This window comes from Zalophus californianus, chromosome 4, assembly GCF_009762305.2.
Source record: "Zalophus californianus isolate mZalCal1 chromosome 4, mZalCal1.pri.v2, whole genome shotgun sequence".
In the NCBI taxonomy this organism is placed as follows: Eukaryota; Metazoa; Chordata; class Mammalia; order Carnivora; family Otariidae; genus Zalophus; species Zalophus californianus.
This window is the reverse complement of record NC_045598.1, coordinates 161339007-161363746: the sequence shown is the minus strand read 5'-3', so window position 1 is coordinate 161363746 and position 24740 is coordinate 161339007. Positions and strand designations below refer to the sequence as shown.

The 24740-nt window shown below is 34.4% G+C and overlaps 1 protein-coding gene across 2 annotated transcripts in view; it reads left to right on the top strand.

The window, feature by feature from the left end:
• The window catches only part of EIF3E (eukaryotic translation initiation factor 3 subunit E), a 47096-nt gene that overhangs the window by 8288 nt on the left and 14068 nt on the right, over nucleotides 1-24740 (top strand). Inside the window, exons 4-10 of one of the 2 annotated variants that reach the window (XM_027615495.1) lie at nucleotides 1090-1132; nucleotides 2230-2334; nucleotides 7129-7254; nucleotides 8001-8125; nucleotides 21034-21160; nucleotides 22198-22299; nucleotides 23571-23680. In XM_027615495.1, the coding sequence (XP_027471296.1) occupies nucleotides 1090-1132; nucleotides 2230-2334; nucleotides 7129-7254; nucleotides 8001-8125; nucleotides 21034-21160; nucleotides 22198-22299; nucleotides 23571-23680 (738 nt within the window). The remainder of the gene's footprint in view (nucleotides 1-1089; nucleotides 1133-2229; nucleotides 2335-7128; nucleotides 7255-8000; nucleotides 8126-21033; nucleotides 21161-22197; nucleotides 22300-23570; nucleotides 23681-24740) is intronic. The other variant, XM_027615505.1, reaches the window with a different exon arrangement.

Sequence of the window (24740 nt, the reverse complement as noted above, 5' to 3'; positions counted from 1 at the left end):
TCTATCTGTGTATATACAGGTAGATATATACATATATACACAGCTCTATCTTACAAAGCAGTTATATATGGCTGTGTGTGTACGTGCAAGTGCACTATACTACTTACTACACAGAATAGAATATAATGACTGAGACCTGCAGGTCACATGTAAGTGCACCCAGAGGAACAGGTGAAATAATCCGGCTGTTAGGGTACAACAGAAAATTTAGAATTTAAATTCTAAATTTAGTGACTTAAATACTAGAAATTAATGGGATTAGGGTATGAATCAAGATGAATATAGATTTATTCACCAATTATTAGAGAAGACTCCTTGCGGTTTAATAGGCATAGCATTGAGATAAATGAAAGGATGGAATTGTGTTTTAAAACTTTGCAAAGGAATAACCTCTTCCTGCCAATTCCTGTTTTTAAATTTCATTGAATATATAACGTTTTACTTCTCATACTTTCCCAGAAATACCTAGTCAACCAAAGGACAGTGATTATGTACCTGAAAGATACAAGGAGTGTAACACAGTTATTCACTGTGATCCACACTTAAGTTTTTTTTTTAAATCTTGTTAAAATTCATGCATATTTCATATTCACTATTATAATATACCCATGTTAATGTTGGTGATGATATATTCCCTCCCCATTAAATCTTCAAGTAAAATTAAACTCTGGAAAAACATGCCACAGCATTCCCTCTGTGATACGCATAAGAAAATGTTTTCTTTTTTGAAAATGCCCAGTAAGTGGGCCACTGTGCCCATCTATCACTTGTTCCTTGGTGTCTTTGTTATCGTTTTGTCTTTTACCAGCCTGGCAGCGTCTTAGTTACACAAAGCCAATTTAAGAAAAGTTCAATTGGGTTGACACTGATACGGGTAATAATTATATAGGGTGTGTGGCATAGAAATGTAAGTTAAGCATAATCAATTATTATATTAATTTTGTATTCTGTTTATTCTGGAAGTCCTATTTCTAGTGTTTAAGTATTAAGATATTTAAATGGCTTTATGTGGGTAATAGGATGAACATTGGTTATGCTTATTTTGTTTCTGTGACCTATAAAGTACAATAATTTTTCTTTCTAATTAAGAGATGGTCGGATGCTGTTTGACTACCTGGCGGACAAGCATGGTGTAAGTGGTATTTTAAAAATTTTCTTTAGTTCTGTTTTAATAGGGCTAATTAAAGAACAGTGCTGCATAGATAGGTTCAAGGCTTGGCAAGATTATAATTTCTAGATTAATTTATTAAATATAAGACCTGGTAGTTTTGAAACTTCAGTTTTTAAAAATTGATGCTGATGGGAAAATGAGGTGCTTATACTTTAGATCATAGAAATTTTCAAAACTTTATTTTTTAGGATAATCAAGTAATGGGTACCATTTTATATTTCTGATGGATTAACAAAGATAGAACTAAATTGGAATTAAAAATGTTTTGAGCAGTAGAATTAAGTAATACTTTGGCTGCCTTGTGGAATATAGTAGTTCTTGACATTATCAAGGTCTTCATAAATCCCCCATAAAGGAATTTTATCGTAGACTTCCCTAGTCGTCTCCCAGTCTCATTTTCCCTTGTGTTAACTTAAAGTGTGAGGATTTGCATATACAATTAGTTCTTTACTTGCATTCAAGTTTCTTCTCTCATTTAACAATAAACTGTAACAAGAAGTATGCTGACCACTGTACAAATTATTCTTTCTAGTTTCCAAATAGAATGTTTGGTATATTTAATAATGTTCTAGTTTGTAGCCCTTCTCTTACATTTCTTTACTTTCGCTTTCCTTGCATTGCTAACTTTAAAAGTTGCTGTAATTTTGGGGCCAGTTTTCACAGAGAACTGAAATTTACTGTACATGTTATTTGTACAGAATCACAAACGTTGTAGGAATTCATGCTCTTAGTAGTTGTCTAAGCTCAGTCGCTAACTGAGAGACTCACACCTCAGACCTTTCCCTGCAATTCAAATTCTCACTGCAACGAATTAGGTATTGTTACAATTCATAACTCTTTGAGACCAGAATTATGAATGAAAAATCTACCAATTGCTAATGTATGTTTTCAGAGTCATGTTTTTGATCATGGTTTTTGTTTTATTTTGGTTTTTTTGTGACACTTGGGGTACACTGAGAGAATTGACGTATCTGGGGACATTTAAAGGAGTAAATGGTTTCAATTTTAAAACTCAAAGTTAAAAACAGAACTGATGCTTTTTTCTTTTTTCTTTTTAGTTTAGGCAGGAATATTTAGATACACTCTACAGGTATGCGAAATTTCAGTATGAATGTGGGAATTACTCTGGAGCCGCAGAATATCTTTACTTCTTTAGAGTATTGGTGAGTAAATTTTTTTTCTTCTCTCAGACTTTGTAGGATTCCCTTAGTTTGTCAAAACATATCTATAGATTTGATTCTGTACATAAAGTTTCAAGAATCCTTGGTGAAAGGAGAAAAACTTTCTCAACAAAGAACAAATAGAAATAGGAAAGCTTATATCAGGACCTCAAAATTTGGAGAGAGATTTAACTTTCCTTGAAATCCAAAAGTAAGACCCGCTAATTTGTTATTTTATGTATAATTGAGTGATTGGCATTAGCAAAATTCTATCATGTAATCAATTTGTAATATTACTGTGTAGCACAGTGAACAGGACATTGTGGATGCTTAAATATTTATTGAATAAATCCATTATTCCTAATTTTAATTAAATATGTTATGCTGTATACATCCCTTGAGTTTGTTTCAAACAACTATGGAGTTCTAATGATATTTGAAAAAAAATTATGCCTTAATAGTAACTTTTTTCCATTTACTTCTACCCTTAGCTGTTAGGAAATAAAACTCAATGATTTTTTTTTAATAATGTAGGGGGAAGGTAAATTTAAATTGTGCTATTAAGAGCAAATATCTAACCATGAAGAGCCCTGTTGTTATTTTCATTTGCCTATTGACAAGTTCCTAGATTCAGTGCTTTTTCTGGGAAAAAAGAAAATTGCATGAAGCCAAAGAAAAAAATAAGGCTTTCAAATGAAAAAATTTTTTTCTCATTCTGTCTTCTGTGTAGGTAATTGTATTAATGCCTTCTAGAGTTGTCAAAACACCCTTGTTTTAACTAACTTCTCATTTGAGAAATTATAATTTGTTACTCACTTTGGGTTAGTAAGCAAGTACCTAAGTGTCTGATTTCTCTAGTTAGTCCTAGATGTTGGGAAATGACCTCTTAAGACAGGGACTTCTTGTTTTCTAACCTTGGAAGAGTATTTCTTCTGTCTCTACTTTCTGGTGCCTTTATTCTTTTAGCTCCATATGCTTGCCACAAAGAAAAGACTTATGGCTGCTACCTTTGGTTGTTTTCTAGGAACTTAAATTTTTCTTTTTGGGGGAGCAAGGAAGGGGAAGAGATTGGTGTTTTAGTAATACAGCTAATTTCTACATTTAAAAAGTACTTAGAGAGCTTCGTTTTTTAAAGCTACCATCCATCCTTCAAAAGGAAATAAAGATTTTCAGTTTATTTCGAAGTTTGATTTGAAAAAAATTTATTTTTCTCTTATTCCCATTTGTGAATATTCTTAATTATAGATTAGCTTGGTTAGCTTACAAGTGCATTGAAGGTAATCAGTGATTCTAAACTTGTAGTGCTTATCAGAAAATTCCATCAGTTTTACTTTGAATATTACGAAGGATTTAGGAGAGCAAAAGTTGATTACTTTGGAAATGTAAACAGCTTAAACCAGGATTGTAAAATCAGAAGCCTGATATGATTACAGGTACATGAAAAGAGTTGGTTATTCATATCATTTGTTAATGCTGGGAGTGAATTTTGAGAATGAAGATTTAGTGTCATGTTAGAGTTCTAGCACAGTAAATTTATTGTTGCTGGTCAGTGAGTGAATGTGCCATTTTGCTAAGACATGGAAACTTAAGGTAACTGCTGGAAATCCAGATATTGAAACTCTTCTAGCATATCCACCCTTGAAAGCAGGTTGGTATGAAGAGCCAACTGTAATGACATGGACTTGAGCCAGAGTAGTACGCATGAACCTTTGGGGGATTAAAAAACTTGCTCTGCTGCTACAAAAAGCTTTTATCCTAACAAATAAAACATATCTTAGTTTTAACAGCATTTTACATTTATGTAGTGTGGTTTTATAATTAGTCTGAAAATTTCTACAAATGGTAGGTATATATATGTAAAAGGTTTGTGAAGTTTTTGTTTCCTTTTTTTTTTTTTTAAATATGAAGATCCTAGTTTGCTCCCTAACTTAAAAAAAAAAAATCTCAGTTTTAAGCTTTTGCATTGCCTAACAGGTCTTGTGTTGGAATTCAAATGGCATTTGGTTAGGTGATTGATTACCATGATTTGAACACAAAAATCAACGTTTTACATTAAGAGTAGTCAAAATATAGTGATTGGATAGTGCTTAGAAATTATGTGAAATTTATTTTAAATTTATGTCCCACCTGTGTGACAAAACATTTGAGTAGCTGGGAGTTGGCATATTGATAGGGGCTAACCAAGCTAAGTTTAAAACAACGGTTAATTTTACTTTGCTTTTTCTTTTGTTTAGATAGGCACTACTATAAAATCTATGTATTTGTTCAAAATCTTGTTAATAGCAAAGATTAAAAATCCTGGATTGGATTTGGGGTGAAAAATATCAGTGTTTTACATATTAGTTATTTACTTTTATTTTTTTGTAATAGCCTTTTCCTTTTTTTCATTTCTAAATTCTTGTCTCTTGATTGGTTATTCTTTTAAATCTATAGTTAGGGAAACATAAGCTATGAAAGAACCATTGTAACTATGATCTGAGATTAGAATTTGACTCTCCAGGTGACCTATTGTAGGTCAGTTTTGTGTAAATTAAAGCTGTGTGACCCCAGAATCTACCTTTATTTTTAAAAAATGTGATGGTTTTTAGAATACATCAAGGAATATTTACATGCATCCTATTTGGTTGTGTTCTAAGAAATGCATTAATTTGGTATGAAATGGTGGAGCAGAATTGGCAGGAATTTTTGAAAATTTTTGTTTTAAAAGTTACAAAAATAAATAAAAGGAATTAACACTGTATTTTAATTAGTTTGTTAAAATTTGCACTCTCTGTCCCTTTGGTCTGACTTGAAAATATAACCCCTCCCCTTATCCAGCAGCTACTTGAAATAAAAGTGATTTTAAGATGCTAGAACTGTTGGTGATCATATTTTAGTAGTGTGATCACTCAGAATTTAAAATTGATCGCCTGTAAGTACATGCCATTTAATTTAAAGGTACTTCTCCTTGACTCAAGAAAGCTTAAGTAATGATGACTTTTGGAAGCTTTGGGATCTTGACTGAAGTTTTGGGTCTGATGTGCCCTGTTTGATAATGTTGATGTAAAAGATGTCTCATATTGATTTTCAGATGCATAATTTATCACATTTTAATATCAAACTGGGATGTGTCTTGAATTGGTTGTGGTTTTAGAAACATGAATAAAAAAACTTCTAGGGATGCCTGGGTGGCTCAGTTGGTTAAGTGTCTGCCTTTGGCTCAGATCATGATCCCAGGGTCCTGGGATCAAGTCCCGCATCTGGTTCTCTGCTCGGCGGGGAGCCTGCTTTTCCCTCTTTCTCTGCCTGCTGCTCTGCCTACTTGTGCTCTCTGTCAAATAAATAAATAAAATCTTTAAAAAAGTCTAGTTTTTGTCTACTACAAAAAAAATTGCCACGAATATTCAAATACAACTCTTTTTTTGTGGACATATATTGTAATGATAAGAACCAGTGGTTTCATGGATATGTTTCAAAATTTAATTTACCAATTTAGTGTTTGTTAGAGTTTGCTTAATGTTATTGAGTACATTAGAATTAATTACTGCCGTCAAAGTCCTTAATAGGTGTTTTGGGTTTGTGACCCTTTTCCATCAGTGGCAAAAAGAGATAGGTGCCTTTAGTCCTCCTATTTTGTGGTTTAGATGGTGGTATAAAATTTATAGATCTTGGGGCACCTGAGTGGCTCACTCGTTAAGCATTGGACACTTGGCTTTGGCTCAGGTGATGATCTCATGGGTCATGGGGATTGACCCACTCCATCCCCCATTGGGCTCTGTGCTCAGCTGGGAATCTGCTTGAAAGATTCTCTCCTTTTGCCCCTCCTCCACTCCTTGGTCTCTAAAAATAAATAAATAGATCTTTAAAAAAATTTATAGCTTTCATAATCAGAAGTGTAGTTTTGGGCAGATTACACTCTCCATGCATGAGTTTCCCCTCTTTAATTAAAATGGGGTTAAAAAATATTTACCTTTTATAATGTTTCTATTAGGATTATGTGAAAAATGAACATTTATTGCTCAGTACATATTCCTTTGATAATTATTAATTGTTATTAACTAGTATACCTGCTTTTCTCTCTCTGACTCCTTTCATTTGTGTCATAATTTGGATTTTTTTTTAAGATTTTATTTATATATTAGAGAAAGAGAGCGTGAGAGAGAGATCATGAGCAGTGGGGAGGGGTAGAGGGAGAAGCAGACTCCCTGCTGAGCAGAGAACCAGATGCGGGACTCGATCCCAGGACCCTGAGATCATGACCTGAGCCAAAGGCAGATGCTTAACCAACTGAGCCACCCAGGCACCCTGGATATTTTTTGTTCTGAAAATAATACTTTTAACACTAGTGCTGTATTCTAGTTTTAACTTACTCTTTCTGATTTAGACTGAATATCACAAAGCTGTGTGTTTTTATTTTTTTAAAGATTTTATTTATTTATTTGACAGAGAGATAGCGAGAGAGCACACAAGCATGGGGAGTGGTCGGCAGAAGGAAAGGGAGAAGCAGGCTCCCTGCTGAGCAAGGAGCCTAATGTGGGGCTCAATCCCAGGACCCTGGGATCATGATCTGAGCAGAATGCAGATGCTTAACTGACTGAGCCACCCAGGCACTCTGAGCTAATATTTTTAGTAAATTAAGTTAAATGGAAACTGAATCAGTTGAGCCAGTGTGATCCAATAAGGACTTAGATAATTACTGTTTGGGTTAGAAAGCTACAGGTCTTTTAGTAGGTTAGGTGGATATGTAAGGCATAAAATATACAATGTCTTTTTTTCCTAGAATATTCAGAATATAATTAATTATGATTGCTTAAACAGGTTCCAGCTACAGATAGAAATGCTTTGAGTTCACTCTGGGGAAAATTGGCCTCTGAAATCTTAATGCAGAATTGGGATGCAGCTATGGAAGACCTTACACGGTTAAAAGAGACCATAGATAATAATGTGAGTTACAGTATTTTTCCAGGGTGATTTTCTGAAATTTTTGTGTGTCCTTCATACTTTCTGATAAGGAAAACACTGTGTACTTTTTTAAAAAAGTGGGGCTGGGGGAGAGAGGAATGGAAGGAAGGAAGGAGTGAGGGATGGTGGGAGGGAAGAAGGGAAACAAAAATGTTCAGATTAGCTTTTGTTGACTTGACATAAAAATCACAGTGGGTTAGTGGGGTGACTAGTTTCACTTAATCTCCCTGAAAGAAACTGTCAAACTTTTTTTTGGCTCTTAGAGAAAAGAACTCAAGTTTTCATTTCTCTTACAGCTACTGCACCTTTTTTATTTGTACAGTGAAAATGGCATAATACTATTAGTGCCACCTCACTGATAGGCCCTCAATAAAGTCCTATGTAGAAGATGACAGTTTTCACCTACAATTAGGTCTAATAAAACAACTTATTGAGTATTTAGTTCGGTCCTTGCTTTTAAAATGTTTTCTGGTATGAGTATAATTTACGCCTTCTATAAAAATGGCTTAGCAGACATTATTGAATATATTTCTCAGAGCAGGGAGGTAATTTCTAATGTTGAGGTTAGTGCAGAGGGTCTAGGGGATAGGACTTAGATCCTAATGGCCATAGATCATGCCTCAGAAGGTTCTCATTTTTAACTAAAATTCGGAGATCAGCTTTGTTTATTCTCTTGCCTCTTTCTCATATATTAAGATTTCCTATGTATGTATTTTTTAACCCTGTAGTCTGTGAGTTCTCCACTTCAGTCTCTTCAGCAGCGAACATGGCTCATCCACTGGTCTCTCTTCGTTTTCTTCAACCACCCCAAAGGGCGTGATAACATTATTGATCTCTTCCTTTACCAGCCACAGTAAGTTATTTCACTGTATAATTCTGGCTTTCGTTATGTGAAATTACATGGATTTTTTTAAACTTAAAAATGCACTTCTCTCTCACATTTGAATTTGTTGTTAACCTTTTTTTCCCCCTACATGTGGTAGATTAGCTTATTAATTGAAAAAGCTTACATGGGGCGCCTGGGTGGCTCAGTCGGTTAAGCGTCTGCCTTTGGCTCAGGTCATGATACCAGGGCCCAGGGATGAGCAGCCCCACATGGGGCTCCCTGCTCAGTGAGGAACCTGCTTCTCCCTCTCCCTCTGCTGCTCCCCCTGCCTGTGCTCCCTCTCACTCTCTCTCGAATAAACAAAATCTTAAAAAAAAAAAAAGAAAAAGCTTACATGTAACTCTAGTAAATTATTTGAAAAAAGCATACTTTAAGCCTGTGGAAGTGCTGTTCAGTGTGTTTCCTGTGCCAGCAGAATAGGCATCGTGTAGAATCTCTTGGTTCTACCTTACCCTAGAAGAACTAAATCAGAATCTGCATCCTAACAAGATCCCAGGTAATTAATATATTAACTAAAGCTTTAGAATTAGGGCTCCAGGCCAAATTGCATGGAAGAAATAAATACATCCCAGAATCCTTTATATCATTACTCAATTATCCAACTTTTGGTGCTAAGAAATTCACTATGAACTAGACTATTCTCTTGTTAGCTACAAATCATTTTTAAAAATTTATTTTTCTGTTTGAGCTTAAGTGCCTTTGAATCTTATTTCTTATTTGGTTAGAACAACAGAAAACAAAACTGCTTGGTAGAAACACTTAGATATTTGAAGATAATTTTTCTTTATCTCTTCCTTCAGGCTAAATATCTATGGTTTTATCAAGTGTGTAATTTTTCAGACTTTTTAGTATTTTGGTTGTCCTCCTTAGGTAACTGCCAGTTTATCCACAGTCTTCTTAAAATATGGATCTTTAAAATTCTAGGATTGTTACTTGAGTTTTATAGATTACAGGGCCAATGTTAGTTTCTTGACCTGTATGTGTGCTTATATAAACATAGTTCAAGATTGGAGTAATATTCGCATTTCCTACATGGTATGGCTTATATTGGCTATATTGTCAGCTAAACTTCATATAAACATTCTTGGGCCATACTTTTGTTATATGTTAACCTAAATGAAGATACAGTTGTTACATTTCACTTGATTTCTGCTTATTATTTTCTGTCAAATTATGATTTTAACATTTTTCTCAAATGCATATATATTTTAATTTATAAAGGTATAGCTTACAAATAGATGGTGTAATACTTTTCTGAATTAAAACATCAGTGAAGATTGAATAACCTGTTTTTAAGTTGATTTGTAATTTCCAAAGTCTTGAAAATAGTATCTATGGCAATATTTTTGGATAAGTTGATAGGATATTCTAAACTGAGTCACATAAATAAATGTGACTTTAATAAGTGTACTTTAATAAATGTACTTTAAGTGCTTATTTTAGTAAGATTTTTTAAGACTCTAAAATATTTGACCTCTTCAGTGAAGTTGTTAACATAATCAACAGCACTTGGAATTTAAAAGAAATTAAGTTATTACTGGTAATACAGATGAAAAATATCCAGCCAACTGAGAAATGCCAGTAACTTTTTTTTATGGCGAATCAGGGAACCATTTTTAAATGGTATATATTCTGTTTTCTGCATTAAATGCTAAATATTCCCCTGAATCTGGTAAAAAGAAGCAGTCTTAACAGAAATATTAACATTGCAATGTAAGTTCAGTATTAATGTATTTCGTCAGTATTTTAATGACATGGTGACCTAGTATGTTAAAATCAAACATAGGCAGAGGAGTTTTTGTAACAGGAAAATATGTTTTTCTTTCCTTGAAAAAAAAAAACTACATGGCATTGGGTAAGATAAAAGACAATATATGATCTTTGCATCCCATTTTAAATATAAATGATAAGAGGTGAAATTTTATGATTTACATAGCATTGTATTTCTTTTTCTTATTAGAGATATTTTATAGTACTTAAGTATGCCTTCTAGATTCACATTATTCATTAATGTATACATAATAGCCTCATTCTGAGCTGTTAATTCCTTAAGCAAATCCTGTTTGTGGGAAATTCACTGTTAAAATTGTATATATACAGTTTTTAAATTGTATTTGGTATATATTTTACTGTTTGCTGAATGCCATGATAAATTGTTCATAATCTGAAAAGTTACGTAAATCATCGTCTGTATGTTGAGTTAAGGAAAAGGCTAGTGGGAAGGATTTAAAAAACCAAAAACAATTGTACACTAAAATGAGATCCTACAAGGGTGTCATACTTCGTTCTGGGCTTTAGCATGGTAAACTCAGCAACTTTATTTGGCAGTATCTTAAAGGTAGATTTATGAAGAACAAAGCTGAACCAGCTTCGGAAAAACTGATTTATAAAACCAGAATGCCATCAGTAATTCATAATGAAGAGTGTAAGTGGTAGTAGTGAGTTTCTGATCCAGATTACAGGGGCAGTGTTAGCTTCTTGAGGAGGTGTGGTCTGTAAGTCTCACACATGGGAAGCCATATAATAAAGAGAAGGTTGCTTTAAGAGTACTTGGAATCAGAATGGAAAGTTAATTTGTGACTGGACTGTTAATGGCACCATCAGGTTAAGCTGGCCTAACATCTCTCTCTTCACAGTAGGACTGTTCTTGCACTAGGACCAGAAAATGAACATTTTTTTGTCACCCTAAACATATGGATGGGCATTTCTGAGATTTGCTTTTTTATTTCTCTTTTCATAATTCCATTTCAGATCAGTACTTCTCACTGTGTTCCTACTCCCATTCCCCATTCTGGTTTAAATATGTTAATGTATTTTATCAAGTTCTCAAGTCTTCCTGATCTGGTAGCTTTCTCTGATCAGAGAGTAAATTGATTAATCTCTTTCTGCTGTGGTACACTTTTTATTTAATCTTCTCAGGGCAGTGATTCTTGAGAGGTACCCTTTTGAGAAGTACTTTTATGCAACCATTACATTTTAGAAGAGGCTTTTTTATTTGTGATACTGACAATTACAATCTCATGCAATATAGTTGAGACACATCAATATTGGATGAATCTGGAGTATCCAGGAAAATGACTAATAAATCACTGTGAGAAATTTGGGAATCTTGGTTAGTAAAATAGCTACATACCTGTCTTTTATGTTAAACTATCTGTGCCTCTTACAGAAAAGGTGTTTTCTGAGAATTTTAAAAAAGAACTAAGGATATATTTCTCAGTATTTATGGACATAAACCAAACATTCATTCAAATGAAAAGAGATTAAAAATAACACGTTAGTATTTTGTCTGTGTCCTGATTAATAAATTCTGTAAGATTTCTTAAGAGTTGATTAATAGCCCCAAAATCAGATGTGGGAGGAAGAGCCTATTCTGAATGTGCAGATTGGACCCAGGCATTGGCCTGTAACACCCGGTTGTAATCCTGACACTTAGGGGATGGGTTAAGGGTAAGGACAGCTCTTCCTGAAGTAAGCCATAGAAACCATTAGGAATTGGCTTTCCATGGTACTACTTACTAGTAGGCCCACTCTTCTGTGTTTTTTGCAGTTAAATATGTATTTAGAAAGGAATATTAAATTTAACAGGCTCTTTGAATATTTTCAAGTAATGAAAAGAAGCATGCAAACAAGAAAAATAAAAGTATTCAAACCCACTGTGAAAATTCTGTTAATACAATACAAGAGGGGAACAAGATGGATCAATTCCTGACAGCTTTATGGCTTATATGAAATTTTAAAGGCATATAGAATATGTTTATTAATTAGTAGAACCATTTGTTATGGATACTAGAAATACAAAGGTAGTTCTATTGAGATTGCAGAAAGTGTTAAGATAAAAATCAAACTGGGGCGCCTGGGTGGCTCAGTGGGTTAAGCGTCTGCCTTTGGCTCAGGTCAGGATCCCAGGGCCCTGCTCGGCAGGAGTCTGCTTCTCCCTCTCCCTTTGCCCCTTCCCCCACTCACGCTCTCGCTCGTGCTCTCTCTCTCTCAAATAAATAAAATCTTTAAAAAAAGATAAACTTTGCAAAAGGTAAATAATGCAAAAAAAGTAGGTTGTTTTAAAAAATTTAATTCCAGTATAGTTAACATACAGGGTTATATTAGTTTCAGGTGTACAATATATTGATTCATCAATTCTGTACATTTCTCAGTGCCCATCACAGTAAGTGTACTCTTAATCCCCTTCACCTGTTTCACGCATGCCCCCACCCACCTCTCCTCTGGTGATCATCAGTTTGTTCTCTATAGTTAAGAGTGTTTTTTGGTTTATCTCTTTTTTTCCTTTGTTTTGTTTCTTAAATTCCACATATGAGTGAAATCATGGTATTTTCTTTCTCTGAATGACTTCACTTAGTGTTATATTCTCTAGATCCATCTATGTTGTTGCAAATGGCAAGATGTCATTCGTCATTCTTTTTTATGGCTGAGCAATATTCCATTATATATATATATCTTCTTTATCCATTCATCTATCAGTGGACAACTTGGGCTGCTTCCATAATTTGGGTATTGTTAATAATGCTACAATAAACAAGGAGCGTGTGTATCTTTTCAAATTAGTTTTTTCGTATTCTTTGGGTAAATACCCAGTAGTGGAATTACTGGATCATATGGTAATTCTATTTTTAATTTTTTGAGGAATCATTATACTGTTTTCCAGAGTGGCTACACCAGTTTGCATTCCCACCAACAGTGCATGAGGGCTCTTTTTTCTCCATATCTTTGCCAACAATTGTTGTTTCCTGTGTTTTTGATTTTTGCCATTCTGACAGGTGAGAGGTGATAACCGCATATTGATTTTGATTTGCATTTCTCTGATGAATGATGTTGAACATTTTATGTTCTGTTGGTCATTTATATGTCTTTGGAGAAATGTCTCTTCATGTCTCTGCCCAGTGTTGTTGGGTTTTTTTGGTGTTGAGTTGTATAAATTCCTTGTATATTTTGGATACCAACCTTTTATCAGATACGTCCTTTGCAGATGTTTTCTCCCATTCACTAGGTTGTCTTTTAGTTTTGCTGATTGCTTTCTTTGCTGTGCAGAAGCTTTTTATTTTGATGTAGTACTGGTGGCTTGCTTTTGTTTTTTTTTCCTTGCCTCAGGAGACATATCTAGAAAAATTTTGCTATGGACGATGTCAGAGAAATTACTATCTATGCTCTCTTCTAGGATTTTTATGGTTTCAAGTCTCTCATTTAGGTCTTTAATGCACTTTGAGTTTATTTTGTATATGGTATAAGAAAGTGGTTCAGTTTTTATTTTACATGTGGCTCTCCAGTTTTCCCAATACCATTTATTGAAGAGACCATCTTTTTCCCATTGCATATCCTTGCCTGCTTAGTCAAAGATTAATTAACCTTATAAATGTGTGTTTATTTCTGGGCTCTCTGTTCTGTTCCATTGATCTCTGTGTCTGTTTTTGTGCCAGTACCACACTGTTTTGATTACTACAGCTTTGTAGCATATCTTGATATCTGGGATTCTGATGCCTCCAGTTATGCCTTCTTTTTCAAAAATGCCTTGGCTGTTTGGGGTCTTTTGTGGTTTCATACAAATTTTAGGATTATTTGTTCTAATTCTGTGAAAAAGGCTATTGGTATTTTGATAGGGATTGTGTTAAATCTGCAGATTGCTTTGGGTAGTAAGCACATTTTAACAGTATTTGTTCTCCCAGTCCGTGAGCATAGAATATCTTTCATTTGTGTTGTCTTCAGTTTCTTTCATCGGTGTTTTATAGTATGCAGAGTACAGATCTTTTGCCTCTTTGGTTAAGTTTATTCCTAGGTATTTTACTATTTTTGGTGCAATCTACTAGTTTATTAATAGTGTACAGAAATGCAGTGGATTTCTGTAAATTGCTTTTTTATCCTGCGACCTTACTGAATTCATTTGTCAGTTCTAGTAGTTTTGGAGTGGAATCTTTTGGACTTTCTATATTTAATGTCTTGTCATCTGCAAATAGTGAAAGTTTTACTTCTTCCTTACGAATTTAGATGCTTTTTATTTCTCTGTCTTGTCTGATTGCTGTAACTAGGACTTCCAGGACAATGTTGAATAAAAGTGTTGAAAGTCCACATCCTTATCTTGTTCCTTAGGGGGAAAGCTCTAGGTTTTTCACCATTGAGTGGGATGTTACCTGTGAGTTTTTCATATATTGTCTTTATTAGAGGTGTGTTTCCTCTAGACCTATTTTTTTGAATGCTTTTAACATCAAATGCTTTTCTGGCATCTATTTAAGTGGATCATATGGTTTTTAGCCTTTCTCATATTGATGTGGTGTATCATGTTGATTGATTTGTAAATATTGAACCATCCTTGCATCCTAGGAATCAATCCCACTTGATTGTGCTGAATGATTTTTTTGTATTGTTGGATTTGGTTTGCTAATATTTTGTTGAGGATTTTTGCATCTATTTTCATCAGAGAGGTTGACTTGTAGTTCTCTTTGTTAGTAGTGCCTTTATCTGATGTTGGTATCAGGGTAATGCTGGCCACATAGGACATATTTGGACACTTCCGTTCCTCTTGTATTTTTTATGAATAATTTGAGAAAAATAGATTTAAATTTTGGTTGAATTCACCTCTGCAGTTTTCTAGTGCTGGACTTTTGTTTGCTGGGAGTCTTTTGATTACTGATTGAATTTCAGCATTGGTAGTTGGTAAGATTTGCATGGGTCTCTTGTGATGGGAGCCTGGAGCCACTTGAGAAAACTCAACTTATTCCTTAAGATAAAGTATCAGGTGTAAGAGAAGTGTTCATAGACTAATAAGAGATGAGGCTTTGTCACCCAATGTAGATGGTATTAGAGAAAAGAATGCATTTGTAAGACAATGCCCTAGTTATTACTCTCCATTGTAAAAAGATTGAAAGTTCAGTTTGAATTAAACACTCCTTTGAGTGTTTTCTACATAAAAATAACATAAACACCCTAAGAAATTTCATGTTTTACCATTAATAGTCAGCTGGGTGTGGTATTCAGAAGTTGTCCTGACTGACCTTTCCATCTTTATTTTTCCTATTTTCTAATTGTTCCTGGTAAGGAAACTCTTCTTCATGTAGGTATCTTACCTATTCTAGCTCAGGACGATGACCTTTAAGGTTTCCATCTAAAATAAAAATAAAAATTTGTCCTCTGATGTTCTACTAAGTGTCCTGCATTGTTTTTTGTTTTTTAGCCTGTCTTTCCAGAAATGCCCTTCTCTTTTTTTGAACCTCTATCTAAGCCTGCCTGTTTTTGAAGATCCAGTTCAGGTTTACTTTACCGTTCATGAAGTCCTGTATATTGTGCCTACTTTATATTTGATATTTAATTATTTAATGTCTTTAAAATAATTTGTAATTGCTTTATTGTTCCTACTAGAGTATAAGCATATTTGAAGGCAGAATTTTTATTCTCTCTCTTCTTGTAGTATCTGGCACATGATAGATACTTAAATATTTTTTTACTTTGGGATATTTTGTGTTATCTTTTGATTACTGTATGATCTGACTTGCAATTAGAAAACACTAAAAAAGTTCCATAAAACTGTACAATTGGAGTGGGATTGTACTAGAGAAAAAATATACTAAAACATTTTTAATTACCTATCATGAAATTATACCTCAGAACACAGTAAATATCAGTGCTCTTATTTAAAAGAAAAAATAATAGGGATGCCTGGGTGGCTCAGTTGGTTAAGCGTCTAACTGTTGATCTGAGCTTAGGTCTTGATCTCAGGGTTGTGAGTTCAAGCCCCCTGTTGGGCTCCACACCGGGTGTGGAGCCTACTTTAAAAAAAAAAAGAAAAATAATAAAGTTAGATTCCAAAATAGGGGAGTTACAGCCTCTGTTCTTAAATAGTTTATAATCCAAACAAGTAATACAAGAAGTAGCCTAAGAACATACTTAACTAAGGACTGATGGATTGTGCATTATAAATACACAGTAGGTATAACAGCAACCAGTAAGATCTGGAAAAGTTAGAAGAGTCCAGTAAAGATGAAAATTGACCCTTAAATTTCAGTTGACAGGAAAGGTGATGGTAAGAAAGAAATAGAACAAAAAAGCACAACAGACATGTGTAGACTGTTAAACTACATGTGTGGTTTTGCTTGTATTTGAACTAAGATAAAATATATCATCACTGATCCTACAAGATTGTGAACTAAAATAACTTCAAGTCACTTTTAATCCCCACTCCCCTTCCTTATGTATTGATCTATGTAGATACACATACATAGGAAGGATCACTTCTGTTCTAGAAGGTAGGGAAGTCAGGAGCCATGGTAATATATATATTAGGAATCTGGACCGTGGGCTGAATCTGGCTCACTGCCTTTTTTCTTAAGGCCTGTGATCTAAGAATGACTTTTACATTTTTAAATGGTTGAAAAAGGGGTGCCTGGGTGGCTCAGTTGGTTGAGTGTCTGCCCTGGGCTCAGGCCCTGCTCAGTGGGGAGAGCCTGCTTCTCCTCCCTCTCCCCCCGACCTACTTGTGCGCTTTCACTCGCTCTCGCTTTCTCAAATAAGTAAATCTTTAAAAAAATGGTTGAAGAAATTAAAAGAAAAATATTTTGTGACATGTGAAATATGAGACTATAGTTTTAGTGTCCATAAATTTTTATTGGAACACAGCCAGCTTCATTGATCTATATAGTGTCTTTGGCTACTTTTAAGCTGTAAGGCAGAGTTGAGTTGTGACAGAGATCATACAATGTTGCACTCTCGTTGACTCAACGCTGCTACTCAGTGCGCTATGAATCCCAGTGATGCCATGCTGCAGTTACACCTGGCCAATGTTTCAAGGGCCCTGTGTATTGCCATACTGCAACACTTTCTGACCAGTATGTACTCATCATGTCAAAACAAGACAAGTGGACTTCAAATGTGCTTTTAAGGCACAGTGGAGTGGGGATTATTTTGTTTGAATTAGATACTATAGGTATGCTAAAAGAATGCAGTTTAATTCACATTGCAAGATTGTAATCACTCATTATAATATTCCAACTGACAGCAAAGCAACAATCAGAAAAATTAGAAATTTAAAACAGAATATCTCATAATAGCAGAATTTCCTCACAAAAATTAATGAAAATGAGGCTCTAGCAGGTAAGTTTGAGTGGCTCTTGTTTGTTTATTTATTTATTTATTATTTTTTTAAAGAGTTTATTTATTTGAGAGAGAGAGAATGAGAGATAGCACGAGAGGGAAGAGGGTCAGAGGGAGAAGCAGACTCCCTGCTGAGCAGGGAGCCCAATGTGGGACTCGATCTCAGGACTCCAGGATCATGACCTGAGCCGAAGGCAGTCGCTTAACCAACTGAGCCACCCAGGTGCCCTGAGTGGCTCTTGTTTAAAGCGAGGTAGGGAAAGCCATTTACCAATTTTGATTCTAAATCATGTTCAGTTGCAGCAGCTAAAGAAATAATGTCCAGAAAAAGATAAACTTGTTTAAAAATATTAGCTTTTAGGTGAGAACAGTTAGAGTTGAAGTTATCTGTAACAACATCAATCAGTTAAAAAACAAGGCACATGATTTTTAGCGATTTTCCTTGGCTCTTGAGGAGTCAACAGATGTTACCAATGTGGCTTAGTTGTTGACTTGAGGAATCAGTGTTGGATTTGAAGTGACTAAAGAATATGCCTTTATGAATAAGTAGTCTCTGTGGAACAGCTACAGGTGAAAATATTTTCAGAGTTGATAAAACACTAATTTAATACAACCTGAAGTGGAATCTGCTAAGATGTGTTAAAACTTGGTGGCAAATATGTATGGAGGAAAAAGAGGTTTTTCAAAGCCTGTGGTTATTTGTTACATTATTCATCACCAGATACTTGGCGGAAAACACTTGAATCTGTGGTGTATACTCTCTTCTCTTTTCTTTTCTTTTCTTTCTTTCTTTCTTTCTTTCTTTCGAGAGAGTGAGTGAGCAGTGGGGAGGGGCAGAGGGAGAGGAAGAAAGAGAATCTTAAGCAGGCCGCACACCCAGCATAGAGCCCAACGCGTGTCTTGATCTCACCACCCTGAGATCGTGCCCTGAGCCAAAATCAAGTGTTGGATGCTTAACTGCCTGAGCCACCCAGGTACCCCATGTGGTATATTTTTGAACCATTTTTGTCAGCAGTGAACTTCTTTTGCTCCTGTGGACTTAACTGTTATCAGTCCATAAATTTTTGTCAGAAATAGAATGTCTTGGCTTTCTCTACTTAACAACAGTTGGGTGGCTTAGCAATGGCAGTTTTAGTGTGACTTTTTTTGAGCCCGGGGCAAGATTGAATTTTTTCTGAATGAGAAAAATTGCCCTCAAACATTATTATCAAGCCTTGGGTGGCTCTGGAAATTAACTTTTGCTGTACCTTGTTAATGTTTCTTAATTCACCCTAAAATTAACAAAACAAAATAGTGTTCATATGGAAAAACTGTATTGCATTAGTCACTTTGATGACAACTAACATAGCATGAATAACAAATAATGTCCAGCTGCTTTATATGTTTTCTGTTCTTTCACATGGTAAAACAAGAAAGGAGACCTTCATTCCCACACAGATTTGTAGCAGATATATTTTTTCAAGCTCAAATTATAATTCCAGAAAGTTTTAGACCTCATTGTAAATACAAAGGAAATTTCCATATTTCTTTTTTTTTTTTAAGATTTTATTTATTTATTTGACAGAGAGACAGGGAAAGAGGGAACACACGCAGGGGGAGTGGGAGAGGGAGAAGCAGCCTTCCCACTGAGCAGAGAGCCCGATGTGGGACTCGATCCCAGGACCCTGGGATCATGACCTGAGCCGAAGACAGACGCTTAACGACTGAGCAACCCAGGCGCCCGGAAATTTCCATATTTCTAAATTCACTTAACTGTGCTATTGAATTGGAAGTGATTTATATGCAGTGTAATGATACCCTAAAGGACAGTATCAAAAGAAGAATTTAACAGAGTTCTGTAATGCCTTCCAGGTGATAAATATGATAAATTAAAATCACATTTCTATCAGTTGATATCAGGTTTTGGTAATACTAGGTTCATGAAAAACATTTACAAAGACAGTATGTAAATTTTCATTACAGAACAGCATTAACAGATAAACATTTGGAATAAATTTTAATGTTAGGATCCCTTAGAATGCAATTAAGCAAAATTATCCCCAATAGATAAATGCTGTTCTTCTCATTAAGTAGATAAGTTATAAAAAAAATCATACTTCACTATTAATATTTTGAGTTTTATCAATAAAATATTTTGGAAATTTGTTTTCTTTTCATACAAGTACCTGTACAATATTCTCAATTGTACCTCCTGGCCTGCAAAACCTAAAATATTTATTATCTGGCCTTTTACAAAAGTTTTGCTAACCCCTATCATACATTCTCAAAAAGAGTGGGATGTGATTTCCCAGGAAGGTATCCTCCATTAAAAACAATGAAGATACATGTGATGCAGTGATATAAAGCTAGGGTAAGTAAAATATGTTTAACATCTTATACAATAAACTTAGTTTTTTAAACCATATGGATAAGTTTATGAGTTCTAGAAATGCTTACTAAAATTACTTACTTCAAAATCGGTATTGAAAAACAGTCATCCTTTCTTGTGCTTGTACATGAGATCTCTGGCAAGAGAGAGTATTGAGAAAAAGAATTATCCTGAATGAAAATTGCAGTTTAAAAATTTCTGCCTGAAAATCAGGTTTAATATTTCAAATAATGAAACTTTTAGCTGATTTATTTAGTTATTTTTTTCCTAGAAATTGGTTTATTCTTGAGTGTTGATTCTTTTTATTCCCTGCCCTGTTTAGAGGGAATTTAAGGAGGGACTAAATATTATTAATTGTTAGATTACTATCAGATTCTAGTGTCCTCTGAGGAGTTCAAACAACATTTTATGGGGAATCTACAATGTGATGAACTATAAAGATTTATTAATATCATAGTTTAGAAGAATTTGGAAGATAAGGTATGGATCTTGAAGGATGGCTAGAGTTTAGGCTTTCAGAAGGATGTGTTTGGGAGAGCAGTCCATGTGGAGTGAGCTTTAAGTGAGAAAAACAGGAAGCAGTCAATGATGGTCTGGTGGGAGATGAAGCTGGATGGTACTCTGGGGTTTATATATTCAGCCAAGAGGAATGGACTTTATTGACATATATTTCCAAGATTGTCATAGTGCCTGACACTCAGAGGTACTTCTTGGATAAAAATTAGGGAGCTATTTAAGGAGTTGAGCAGGAGGAATACAGGATAAACATGAAACGACAGGGTGGCCAGCTGCTGATCATCAGAATAGCAGGATTTGTTAAATATTAGCAATGGCCCTGTTGACATTTGTCTGACATATAACCCTTCCTTTCTAATTCCCAGTGCTACCAATTTAACCAAAGCCTTATAATACTGTAACAGTTTCCTTCTCCCTGTAGTTTTAAGTCTTTCATCCTCTGAATCATTTAAGTGCCTCATTTTCTGATTATGATGACTAATTTGCCCATAGAAGGTTTTCACACACTTTTTCCAAAAAGTGAATGACTGAACGCCATAGCTTAGCAGTCTTTTGGAACAGACTGACAGCATGTATAGGGGCCTTCCAAAATCCTTTTACTCAACAATAGTAATAGGATTATTTACCGCTGAAGTGAGTCTTCCAGTTTACTTCAAACTGGGCGATATAAGCTGGAATTCTCTGCAGATTTCTGTTTTTTCATTTCTTTGGAGGAGATGATCCTTATAATAATCATTCTTCAGTGTTTGCAGTCTTACGTTACTGAAGCAGCACAGTGTAATGGGCTGTTCAAGTGTTTCTTTAAATCACTTGTGGTTAATCACAGATTTATAGAAACTGGGTAAGTTATTAACATTAAATTTAAAAAATATTAAAGTTATTTATATTTTTACCTCAGGTATCTTAATGCAATTCAGACTATGTGTCCACATATTCTGCGCTATTTGACTACAGCCGTCATAACAAACAAAGATGTTCGTAAACGCCGACAGGTGCTAAAAGATCTTGTTAAAGTTATTCAACAGGTAAAAACTAAAATCTTTATTGTGTTTTAAAATATGTCTAAACTAGATCTAACATCTGTTTCTAGAGTAGGACTCTTAATTCTTAAGGTAAAAATGCTTTAAAAATAGGAGAAAGGATACATGCGCTATACATAGAGAAAGAGGATCCCAGGATACTCAGATGGGCATTTACTCTAATTCCAAGATGTACTTATGTTAGATGTGGTATGAATGAATACTGCTCTCTGCTGGGTGGATACTTAATATACATTGTGTATTAGTGTTGCCTTTATTGCAAAGAGTGAAGGAGATTTGGAGCCTGACACTGTTTGTTGGGAGATGGCTTACCTATATAATTCCAGAGAAGTGATCTTTACGTAGGATACAATATTAATAGTCCCCAAGTTGTACAAAAGCTGCAGCCCTACTGATGGATTTTTTTTTTTTTTAGTGAGCTTCTCAGCAATAACTATGGGTTAGAAAAATAACTTACTTATTTGACCTAAGGATAAATTAAATATAAAAAGACAAATTCAGCAGTGTGTGAATACCCTTATACTTGGGGATGTTCATCACTGTTTATTAACTAAGGGAGACTTTTGTCAATAGAGCAACTTGAAAGCCTTTGGAATAATTCTAGGATGAGAATTTATTTTTTTATTTTTTTATTTTTTAAAGATTTTATTTATTTATTCATGAGAGAGAGAGAGAGGCAGAGGCAGAGGGAGAAGAAGGCTCCCCGCCGAGCAGGGAGCCCGATGTGGGACTCGATCCCAGGACCCTGGGATCATGACCTGAGCCGAAGGCAGACGCTTAACCGACTGAGCCACCCAGGCGTCCTAGGATGAGAATTTAGAGAACTCAGTCTGGAAGACATTATAAGCTTAAGGTGTGGCCTGGAATCAGGATATGAGCAGTTGCTTTGAGAAAATGACACTAGGTAATTTGCTAGAAATTAATGGTAAGGGACGAGAAAACAGGAAGATTGGGATATTCTAGGGGTAGTCTACCAAACAGTGTTAATCTGATCCAACTTGACCTTTGACTTAATTCTACAGGAGTCTTACACATATAAAGACCCAATTACAGAATTTGTTGAATGCTTATATGTTAACTTTGACTTTGATGGGGCTCAGAAAAAGCTGAGGGAATGTGAATCAGTAAGTATGAATTTTTACTTATAAATTAATAACATTCTTTAATGTTTGGATATTGTGAGAGTTAACTTGTAGTGTTTTATTAAAGGAATTATATCAGAAACAATCATTTTAAGATGTGCTAGGGTAAAGACATTTTTAATGTTATTACCATATGTGTATCCCTTTTGTTAGTAGTTTGTTAAAACATTGGCGACATTATAAATACACACATATGCCCATAATTCCATGTCTTATCCTATATGAGTAAATATGTGAAGTACTTTATATGTATGTATGAGATTGTATAGAATTGCACATACTGATTCTCAATTTGTTTCATAAATCGGCCTATCTTCAGAATTTTTCACACGTTGTACTTCACATTTGCTATAAACCAGTAAAGCTATAAGGGCATGAATTTTTTAACAGTAATGTCTTTTGGTAGAAACTAAAGTACCTTGGAGCAACTGAAAGAGTTAGATATCTGGGTTTTTTTTATGTTAGTTTGCAGAGTTCTAAGAAATTAAACTAAAAACTTACCTTTTGAATACATTTACCATATCCGTGTTACTAGTTGTCAGGTTCATTTTTGAATCCAAATGTTAACACAAAATATAAAGAGTTTGTTGAAGGACTAAGATTTTATTTCTCTAAGGAGAAAATTATCATGTAAGTATATTATCATGTAAGTATAACTTCAGAGGTGATTTTCACACATTGGACAAAATATAAAATAGATTCCAATGTGATAATTTGTGTTCGTGTAGTTATATGCAGTGTTATTATGTTTTGGTGTATATTTGTTAAATATACACTAATGAAGTTAAAATAATTCTCTTTTAATTATGATACCAAATGTGGAGTAGGAGCCACCCCTTGAATTTTTTTTTCCCTTGCTTATTTCCAAGTCTACTCACTTCACAGAAATACGCGTATTTTTAGTCTGTTATAACTATTTTAAGAAGCTAGAAAAGTCACGTTATCTACAAAGCATTTATGTAGCGTAATGGATAGGACAAAGCTACTTTGTCACAGGGTTGCTTAAGTCCTCAATAGAACAAGAAAACATGGCAGTACTTAAGGTTTTTTCTCGTAGCATTCATTTACTTCTTTAAATTGTTAGAGGCTTGAACATAGTGTTCTAGAAAGTGCTGTGTGTAGAACTTGTGTGATATTAGGTAAGAGAATTGTAGTAACTGGAACAATGAGTAAAGCACACAGGAAGTATTTTGGGTCACATTTTTGAAAATTGCTTGTCAGTGCTATTAATTTTTTTGTTATATTTTACATAGGTACTTGTGAATGACTTCTTCTTGGTGGCTTGTCTTGAGGATTTCATTGAAAATGCTCGTCTCTTCATATTTGAGACTTTTTGTCGCATCCACCAGTGTATCAGCATTAAGTAAGAACACTCTGATTTGATTTGTATTTTTCTACTTTTAAATTCCTGGAAATTTCCATTGAGTGTAAAATTATACTTAATAGGATTCCAGTTAATTGGATTTTTATTTTATTTCCCTTTGCTTTAGAAGAAAAAAAACAATCTGATAGTGATTTATTAAAATCCTAACTTTTTTTGTTTGGGGATGCTACAGACTCAGAAATACCTTCTTTAGTTCTATGTGTGTGGCATAGCATGATTTTTGAAAATGGTAACTTCAAGGCAGTATTATGATTGTCAGTTAACCTTTTAAAGAGTACTGTTATGCCCTATGTAGGGAGAAAAGAGAAATAGCCAGTTTTAGAATGGTTTCAACAGGAGTTCAAATAAGGAAGAAGTTAGCCCTTAGTGAATCGGAAATACTGTTGAAAGACCACATTTGGTAATCATTTCAGTTAATTGAGTTTGTTTTATTTAATTATATATTTGAATTCTCATATAGTAAACTGTGACATCCTAAAATGTTGAAACATGGAAAGTATGGGGAATTTCAATTGAAATTCTCTTTGTTGTGTGAGAAAATTATTGGCGGAAAAATTGTGAAACTTACATAACTTATTAGAAACTAATTTTCATATTAGAATTTGAAAAATAACTAGCGCCCTTTTGGCCACAGATGAGGTCAAACAGTAAATATGCTCCATAAATGTTTAAAAAATTACTTTAATGTTTGCCTCTTTGGAATTGTGTGTAGACCAGAGTTTTTCTTTAGTGCCATTTGTTTTTTCTGAGGCATCCGTACTTGTTTGCCTAATTTTACTGGGTTGTTATTGAAGTGGTTTTTCAGAGTTAGAAGTATAGTGTAATCATGGGGCTTTTGCTATGGGAATTTAAAGCCTTGACCAGTTTTATTAGTACTTTATTACAGCCTAGCAAACACATAATTTAAAAAATCTGATTCTCTTAAGGAATACATGCAGATTCCTAATATGTCATTGGTTGTGAAATGAATTATATGTGGGATGCTAGTGGACAATAGATAACTGAATTCTTGCACTGCCTTTTTTTTTTTTTTAAGATT